At 40.7% G+C, this 10,041-nt stretch overlaps 1 protein-coding gene across 1 annotated transcript; it reads left to right on the forward strand.

The window, feature by feature from the left end:
• Window positions 1–267: 267 nt before the first annotated feature.
• On the forward strand, window positions 268–2,344 carry LOC311150592 (homeobox protein GBX-1-like). Its single transcript, XM_084188071.1, has 2 exons — window positions 268–855; window positions 1,502–2,344. The coding sequence occupies exons 1-2, from the start codon at window positions 408–410 to the stop codon at window positions 2,014–2,016; spliced, it is 963 nt and encodes a 320-aa protein (XP_084044197.1). The 5' UTR covers window positions 268–407; the 3' UTR covers window positions 2,017–2,344.
• The last annotated feature ends 7,697 nt before the right edge of the window (window positions 2,345–10,041 follow it).

The following is a 10,041-nucleotide window of genomic DNA, read 5'->3' on the forward strand; positions in this document are numbered from 1 at the left end:
AGTCCCCAGGGTTACACCCCCTTTCATTCCTCTTCTATTGCAGATGATAAGCTAGGGCTCTCTCTCTCTCTGTGTGTGTGTGTGTGCGCGCGCGCGCGTGCGTGTGTGTGGGAGAGAGAGAGCTCATTGAATTGAAGTGGAGGGAGGGAGGTAGAGGGGAAGAGCGTGTGTTTATGTCTCAGTGTGTGACAAATAGAGGGACAGGGAGTGAGCACAAAACAAGAAAGCGTCAGGTCGCAGTAAGCTTGAGGAGGTTTCGAGGAGCTGGTTAGTCCACGGGATAATATCACAGCGAAAGGACATAATAACTTCACTCGACCGTTTAATCTAAGGTTTGGCGATTTGTTGAGAGGAAAGGAAGGGGCGCCTGAGTTTTCGAAAAAAAATAAGTCACCATTTTCTTCACAATGCAGAGACCCGGCGGCCAAGGGACGGCGTTTTCGATCGACTCCTTGATAGGAACTCCGCAGCCTCGGCCGGGACACCTGCTCTACACTGGCTACCCGATGTTTATGCCGTACAGACCCTTGATGATTCCTCAATCTTTATCTCATTCACATTTACCGTCTGGCATACCTCCTTTGGCGCCGTTGGCATCTTTCGCTGGACGTCTTACCAACACATTCTGTGCGAGTTTGGGACAGGGGATGCCGTCCATGGTGGCTCTCACGACAACACTGCCGAGTTTCTCGGATCCGCCAGATAGTTTCTATCCACCCCAAGAGCTCCCCGGACCTCGGTTAAGTGCCGACCCTGGAACGAGGAGACAAGAGAGTCCCCACTCAGATGATCTGCATGGAAGGGACAAGGGGTCGGACTTACTCAACTTCTCGGAAACTTTTCAAACTATACCAGGTAAGTTCCATGCCTCAGTCCTAGTGTCCACACGCTTCCGTTAGATTGGCACGTTGAGACCTAAATGCGTAAAACGCGCAAACGCTATCCAAATTAGAGTTTGGACTGGACTGCTTAGACATTTAGCTAAAAAATACACTTCTGAGTGCTGAGCATAAAGTTACACGCAGTTTATCCAAGGCAAATATGATGCTGAAATTTAAGACACCATCCACACTTTTTAGAAGGCTGAAATTGTCATCATAAAATACTATTCCACAAATACATTGTTTCATGACAATTTCAAATGTGCAATAAGTCGAATTGATTAGCCTAACTCAAGATTGTGAAACACTATCTTCACTCTATTTGTTACATTAGGTATAATTTTATTCAACACATTATTTTACTTAACGTGACATTGGTCACGTTAATATAGGTGTTATGAATGGCACTATAGGCCTACTCATTTCCTTTGACGAAGATACAGCAGAATACGAACTCTCCAACAGGCCTATTCCATTTTCATTTTTAGAGGCCTATGTGGTCAAGACAATGTCTCTGAATTTCTAAAGAGATAAATGGCTAATTTGCATTTGTGAGGTAAACTTATAGGCTAAAAATAATTGGTTGTAATATGTTTTCTATCTTCATTGTGACTTTTTAGGTGAGACTAAATTGTACAGCTCTGACGATGAGAAGTTTGACCTGAAATCAGCAGACGCAGCTTGCAGTGACAGAGAGGACAGCTCTGCCGTCGACAGCGAGAACGAAAGCTTCTCTGATGGGAACAACTGTGGTTCTTTATCCCAAAAGAGTAAACTAAAAACCGGGTCACAGGAAGCGTTACCACCAGGAAGCTCAGCAGGAAAGAGCAGAAGGAGACGAACAGCTTTTACCAGCGAGCAGCTTCTTGAACTTGAGAAGGAATTTCATTGTAAAAAGTACCTTTCGCTGACCGAACGCTCTCAAATAGCACACGCACTTAAATTGAGCGAAGTGCAGGTCAAGATTTGGTTCCAGAATCGTAGGGCCAAATGGAAAAGAATCAAAGCGGGAAACGTCAATAACAGGTCGGGAGAGCCTGTGAGAAACCCCAAAATTGTGGTCCCCATTCCAGTGCACGTCAACAGGTTTGCGGTGAGGAGTCAACACCAACAGATAGAGCAAACAAGGCCATGATGCACTATCCTGGCCTAAACTTTAAAAAAGAAACGGACATTAATTCTGACAAAAGAAAGTTCTGGTTGTTAAATGCATGAAGCACCAAAGGGGATGGCATTTTTTGGTCAGCAAGATTACTTTTTACATCACAAGAGACAAAGTCCTATCAACTTGACAACATAGGATATTATGTTATCGCTTGGCAGATTAATTTGTCAAATATGATCTCATGTTGTATTTATTGTTTTGTAAATTTGTAAATATTATATGTGTCGGGGTGACACAGACAGCCACTATGAAATAAGATTGTAAAACATATTTTCTAAAATATTTATATCTAGGGCCTATAAATGTTCTGTTTATTATCTGCATGTGCTTCATTCGGTGAAGCTATTTCTAACTTGTCGTATTTGGTATCGTTTCGTTGATCACATTTTGCATGTACCTTACAAAGTTTTCATTTTTGGTAGGCTACTGTAGGAACTGTATTCGCCAGCTGTTTGTGAAAGAAAAAAGTTGTAAAGAAAAATAAATAACCAAACAAGGAAATACTGTAAAGTATATTGACTTAATAAATCAATTTATATTAAAGTTATGTATCTAAATGCATTATTATTGCTGGTTTAGCTATAGTTTTAGAGATGGTGATTTGTGCTTAATATATAGCCTCTGTCTGCGCTCAGAAATTTAACAGGGATCTCTCTTTCTATAGAATATATTTTCCTCGCAGTCATGAAATAAAAATACCACTAGGCTATTACATGACACTGTATTTTAATAGCCTACTAAAACGTTAAGAGAACTATAACAATAAACAAATAATACAACAATTAGGAATACTACAATTCATAATTGATTATAATACGCATAATCATAATAGTTATGGCAATTCCAATTTATTATCTCAATCTCAAAAGTGTTTTTGCTTTGTAAAATAGGCATTACTAATCATATTATTATATTATTCAGATAGTAAGTAAATAAAAAGTCTGTATTGTATACCTATGTAATGTCTAGCATGAATATGAATACATTTTTGCACACTGTAAGCCTGGATGAGTTTGCAATGTAATGATACTGTAGGCCTATATTGTAGGTCTTGGAAAAATACAAACGTATCTATCGGGAGAGAGGATTAGCTACATAATTGAACGACTGATACTAATGAATACTAAATCATATTCCACTTCAACTACTGTATGCAAAGTCCAGTAGTTATCCCTATCTAGGCGTTGATGATAGCTACATTCAATGAAGGTTCTCATTAAGCAGACAGAAAATAAAGGGAGAGAACAGACGAGGGTTCTGTGACTGGAAGCAGCAGACATCTGTCTCTCTTTAGGGGGCCATGTTGTCTCAAGGTGGAGTGATGGATCCCCATTAGAACGGTCAAAACATCAATCCCTGTAGGAGTTGAGGAGACCAGCCCAGGGAGGGTGAACACTGAGCAGTGTGTGTGTGTTTTATTTATATCAGCAAGTTGCAATTTCATTTGGTCGCTACAGATGCATGTTAAACGTATTTTGATGTGGATGTAATTCAATTGGTATCCGAGTATAGGTCAATTTCCATCCATTTCAAACCTAAGATCAAGTCATAAAAGGAACAAATAGAATGCGAAAAAAGATAGCAAATATTTGTTACGGGTGCACCTGTAAAAACAGTTTATTTTAGGCTATATATAGGCTAGTTTTGTCGTTAAAGTATTTACAGGTGCCCAAAACGGTATAAAAGATTTCCCCCCAGATGTTATTTCAGGAGATGTTATCTCAGGTTGGCCTACTCCCTGTTTGAATAACTGATCCACACATGCCGACGAAATTATCATGCGCGACATTTGAGTAAATAAATTAAACTAATTAGCGACACCTGCTTTTGCATTACGCTGTCATGTTAAAGTCAACTCAATTATGACGATAAAGATTAGGTATAACGGAAATAAGTTAATAGATAAGATGACAATATTTAAACGAAATACAATACATTAGCCTACTGTGAATTAAAAACAATTGCTTTGCCTAATTAATTTCCGACTTCAAATAGGGAATGCCAGAGCTGACAGTTGTGGTTCGAGGGTGAATGATTTTAGAGTCTCGACCTCCGATGACGCCAGAATGTTTGGTGTGTGTTCTCGTGCTTAGGTGCTAATGGAGGGAACAGAACATAATTGGCGTGGGGATACATGGACACACCCAAGACGTTACAGTGAGCTAAGCCTATTCAAACACTATTCAAACAAAGTTGATGTCATCATGCATCATGCATTGTCATATGACAAAAATATAATTTACTTTACAAATCACTCCTTGAAATGTTATGTGGCACTTAAGGACACAAAAACAAAACCCTATAGGTGTATTGTTAAAATGGGGCACGATTTGTACCCAGCTAGCACATTTGGTTCCTTGGCAGTTGTGGGAACTTATGTTTTTGATTTCTCATTGGATCTGGGAAACAAAGCCATAATTGTCCTGACCAGTAAAACTGAACATTTTTTAAACATTCTGAGAATGGAAGTGAACATTTTGCCTGTTCTGGGAAGGTATATTTTTAGGTTGCAGGGAGGTTCCGAGAACGTTTTACTATGGTTCCCTGAAAGTTTTCCTGGGCGGTCTTATTAACGTTCTGAGAACATACATTTTTGAAGATAATGAAAGAACATTCTGAGAACATGTTTCAATAAGACTTTTAATAACACTGCTAGTTTAATTAACTGTGTTGAACTCCAAGCACAGATTGGACACATGGAAATTAATTTGCTTAGGCATTAGTCATGCAAACAATTTTTTTAAATTGTGGCATGGCATCAGTGAGATTCCAACCTTTGATCTTATTTTCTCTATCTATGGAATTAGTCCACTGCTCCACCAGGATGGAGCTAGCATGCCATGTTTTTTTTTAAACTCATACAAAGTTGTTCATTTTAATCTTCTTCTTCAATGAGGTTTAACGGCGGTTGGCATCCAATTTGTTGCATTACCGCCACTTACTAGACTGGAGTACAACTCCCTTTTCTTTTCCTTGAAAAATAAAATAAAACAAAGCAAAGAAATACCCTTCCAATCTACCCTACACTCACAAATTCAAAACTATTACAAATAATTAACCCCACACTTCTCCACTATTTAAATATATTCATTCCTACCTCTTGCCCTCAACCTGAAATGATGGGACATCACCACTTAACACTCCCTGTAACTCTTCTGCTGTCAAGCCTCGCACACCCAAATATCTCTCTGCAGCTGCCACCACAACCTCAATTTTCTTCGACTTACGTTCCATCCCTGCAGTACAATTAATAACCATTGCTATAAACGCTAAAAATCCAATCTTACTGAAACATATATCACTTGCTTGCCTATCCCACTCTCACCACTCCCCCCCTCTTCTCTACTCTTACCCTGGAAACCTCAACCTGCTTCTCTCACACTGGACATGTCTGATCCCCAGCCCCATGGCCACCCCTACAATTAGCACATACCACCACTTTCCCCACTGCTCATGCCCTTCTGCACACTTCTCACACCTTGGAATCTCCCTCCTACATACTGCTGCCACATGCCCATAAGTTTGACACCTGTAACCTCGTAATGTACTCAGCACATAAGCTCGCACAGGATAACTTATATATCCTAATTTCACTTTGTCAGGCAAAGACTCAACTTCAAAACTCAAAAGAACAGACAATGACTCTTCTGTTTCCCCACTCTCGCCACCCTGTTTGCGTCACACCAAACGACGAGCATCACACACACCGGGAATCTTCTCCTTCAGTTGATCCACTTTTACATTTACTGCTACCCCAGTAATCACTCCTTTCAATGGCACCCTTTTCTTGAGAGCGAAACAATTCACAATTATTTCCCCCAACTCTGAGCGCCTTCTCCCTCTGCCCAACAGAAACACAAACAATTATCACTAGCCCACTTCTAGTTACCCTCACCGATTCCATTATACCCAACACTTTTTTTCACCCATCTTGAAACCACAAATGGATCAGCCAAAAGGCAAGGATCCACTTTTTCCACAAACTTCACTCCTACTGTCACAGACTCATCTTTATCCTGACCCTCTGTGCAAGCCTCTGGCTCCGAGCACTTCACCACACCTACCACCTCCGATACTTCACCCTCATTCACTTCCATTTCTCCTCCTGTCTTCAGCTCACTTTGCTTACATTTCTTACCACTCTTCTTTAACAAACCTTCTCCCTTTTTCCCGCCATTTTTCCCCGACTCAAACTCACAGTCTTCCTCCCTCTCTCTCTTAGACCTCCTCTGCCTCTCTTTTTCCATTCCTCCTCATTCATCCAAGTATACGTCTCCTTATGATAATACTGCATTTCTCCTAACCACCATCGGTTTCTTGCCTTCTCAAAGGACTCAATTTTCCCCCTTTCCCTTCCGGCGTCTATTCTATCCTCTGGACTTGTGTCGACATCTTGGCCTGTGTCTTCCATCGCCCCTTCCATGTGCGCATACGCCGATTTCAAAACCCAGGAAAGTCTAAAATCCTTCATTTTAGTCTATTCAAACATAACCCATTTAAAAGAAAACAAGCTCTCATTAAGATCAGGTGTGGCCAATTAGTGGGCGTGACCAACACACCTGCGCACACTTAACAAGGTAGAGTTTTGTTGCCGCTGAGAAAGGAATGTATATGTTTTTAAATAAAATTCTTAGAAAGTGCTTTAAACGTTACTAATGTTTTCTTGTGGTTTTTACGGAAAATTTTCTTAATGTTCTGAGAACATTACTTTAAATAGATCAATGAGGAAACCTGAAGAAAATGTTATGCTGAAGTATTGAAATTCCCACAGAAGAACATTGTTTCTTAACATTCTCTGAAAGTTCTGAGAACATGCCTTTAAATAGAACCATCAGGAAACCTGTAGGAAACATTATGCTGAAGTACTGAAATTCTCACCTAAGAAACATATGGTTCTCAGAACGTTATGTGCTAGCTGGGTATCCTGCATCATTCCCAGAAAGTCGTGGGAAGGTTGTATGCAGAATAACCATAGGACAACCACACTCACACCAAGCTCTAAGAAACATATGGTTCTCAGAACATTATATGCTAGCTGGGTAGGCTCACCCAATTCAGCAGATATAATTTTTTATTATACATTTTAGTCATTTAGCAGACGCTCTTATCCAGAGCGACTTACAGTTAGTGAGTGCATACATTTTTCATACTGGCCCCCCGTGGGAAACAAACCCACAACCCTGGCGTTGCAAGCGCTATGCTCTACCAACTGAGCTACAAGGGACTTCCTCATCCTTTTCTAGTTTTCTCTCTCTCAAACCAGAGGAGTTTTTACATGCCAATTTAAGGCATGAGTCTATGGTCCATCTAAAGTGTGGCTGCCAAGTTTCTAAAGGGAAGGGGGCACCAGCGGGGTAGGCTGTACAAAATATCAAGCTCTGCTGGCCTCAGTAGCCGGATGTGAGTTTGGACAGGATAGGTCTCTTTGAACTGTTTCCAAATGGGGGCTCTTATGATCCTGTAGCTATATTATAATATATTACTGTAGCTAAATTAATCAGCTAGCAGCAGTTCTAAACCAACACATTGCTCAAGATGGAAGGAAGAGATAGCCCAGCTAGCACATAAGGTTCTGAGAACCATATGTGTTTTCGAGCTTGGTGAGAGCTGGTGTCCTATGGTTATTTTGCATACAACCTCAGGTGGGAATTTCAGTACTTAAGTATAACGTTTCCTCATGGTTCTATTTAAAGTCATGTTCTCAGAGAAAACTTTCCATAAAAACCCACAAGAAAACATATACATTCCGTTCTCAGAGTCAACAAACCTCTTGCTATCCTCTATCTTGTTAAGTGTGTTCAGGTGTGTTGGCCGAGGCCACTAATTGGCCACACCTGATTTTAATGAGTGCTTGTATCCTTTGAAATGGGGTCTGTTTGAATAGACAAAATTGTACAGCTTTGTATGAGTAAAAAAAAAACTAGTTGGATCCTGCTTGCTCCATCCTGGTGCAGCAGTGGACTAATTCCATGGATAGAGAACAGAAGATCATAGGTTCAAATCTCACTGATGCCATGCCACATTAAAAAAGAAACATGTTTGCATGATTAATGCCTAAGCAAATGAATATCCATGTGTCCTATCTGTGCTTGGAGTTCAAAACAGTTAACCCAAACTAAACTAGCAGTGTTATTAAAAGTATTATTGAAACATGTTCTCAGAATGTTATTTATTTACCTTCAAATAACCTATAATTTCCGTTCTCAGAAAGTTAATTAAACCTCCCAGGAAAACTTTAAGGTAACCATACTAAAACGTTCTTAGAACCTCCCTGCAACCAAAAAATTTACTTCCCAGAACAGGCGAAATCTTCACATTATTTCTCAGAACATTTAAAAAACGTTCAGTTTTACCGGTCAGGAAACGTATGGCTTCGCTCCCAGAACCAATGGGAAACCAAATGTGCTAGCTGGGAGGTCTCCACATGTCCATGAAGACTATATAATAAACTGAACTTGAGACATATCTTGATTTATAGGCTAAAGATAGTTTTTATTAAATATTAATGAGTAACAAGTGTGCAACTGTTGACATGGGCCTCAATGCCATGGGGAGAAAGTTAATCTCTTCCTTATGTCCTTTTAGGAAATAACAATCTAAATGTTAGGCTGCCGTTGAACATCCATAACTGAACATCAGTGATTGACAGTATCTGAGAACCATAGCCTATATCAAACTATAAGGCTAAGATAAAGTAATTGCATGGCTTAGGCCTGCTGTTGGTTTTGGCAATGATATTTGTCTCAACAGCCCAACTGCATAGCTTGGCTATCGAATGGCATGAGTAGCATTGCCATCTGACCAACCATGACAATGTAAAGTTATTTGTTTATTGTCCACTTCATGCATCAAGATTGTGACACTGGGATGGTGACATAAGGATTGATGTGGTCGTGAGCAAGTGATGGACGTTTTATTATGGTCTTAAGAGAGCTGACAAATGCTGGATGTCAAGTAGATGACTTAGTACCAGAGTGTTATGGCTATTTCAGACTAGGTGAACTTATACACAATTAAAGTACAATTACATATTCCCAGCTGTAATACTGCAGTTGTTGCAAGAGAAACTGAAAATAGCAAAATGGCTTACACCATTCGTTGTAGTATTGTACTGAGTATAATGTCATTCATTTTCCATCAACGCCATAGTACGTATGCCTAAACACAGCCCCTAACTGACACATTATACATTTCCTTGAGATCTAAATTTAGTTCAGATAGTTTCCTTCCTAGAGAGCTGTGTGGCGAGACAGAGAGACCATCACATCCCTCACAGTGAGTGTACAGACAGTATTATACACGGACCAGAGGCCTGTCTGACTTCTTGGGAGTTTCTGCATGCTGGAAGCCCCCCTTCACATCTTCAACAGTGATGTATGAAATGTATGTATGAAATCTGCGCCTATATTTTCCTAGATAGCCGCGCATAGAGTGCCAGGCCATTTCATCCCATACCTGTGCCCAGAACAAAGCCCTGACTTCTTGGGAGGGTCTGCATGCCGGACGCCCGCCTCTCCATCTCAAAGCGTGATGTATGGGCAGATGCATCAAATTGCACAAGATAAACAAGCACTGAGTTTCATCAGGGCCATCATAGCTTTAATTTGGCTGCCTAATGAGTCAGATCTAGTGGCGGAGATAAGAGTTGTCAGAGGCCTGGCTCTAATGAATTTCTTGCCACTTGTAATCAAGGTTGCCTGTCTGAGGGGGGATGATTAATGGAACCCTGGAGGATTCCCTCGGCCTTCAGCCTTCATTACAGCTAATGCATTCTCAGGCAAATTAACAGCGGAGAAACTAAATGCATGAACACGAGCCAAGGGGGGCAAAGAGAGAGAGAGATGGAATGAGGGGGTAGAGAGAAGGAAGGAGAGGGAAGGGGGAGAGGGGAGAGGGAGGGATGGGGGGGAGAGTTGGAGAAGGAAAGAGCCAAGAACGGGGAGAGAGAGATATGGAGAAAGAGAAGGCGAGAGAGAGAGATGGAAATGAAGAGAA

This window comes from Coregonus lavaretus, assembly GCF_964263955.1.
Source record: "Coregonus lavaretus genome assembly, chromosome: 23".
NCBI classification, from domain to species: Eukaryota; Metazoa; Chordata; class Actinopteri; order Salmoniformes; family Salmonidae; genus Coregonus; species Coregonus lavaretus.

What these genes read in the sequence shown, in the direction of transcription:
- LOC311150592 (XM_084188071.1), top strand. Translation starts at nt 408, where the DNA reads ATGCAGAGACCCGGCGGCCAAGGGACGGCGTTTTCGATCGACTCCTTG. An exon ending in AACTTTTCAAACTATACCAG is followed by an intron (nt 856 to 1,501) that starts GTAAGTTCCATG and finishes GTGACTTTTTAG; the next exon opens with GTGAGACTAAATTGTACAGC.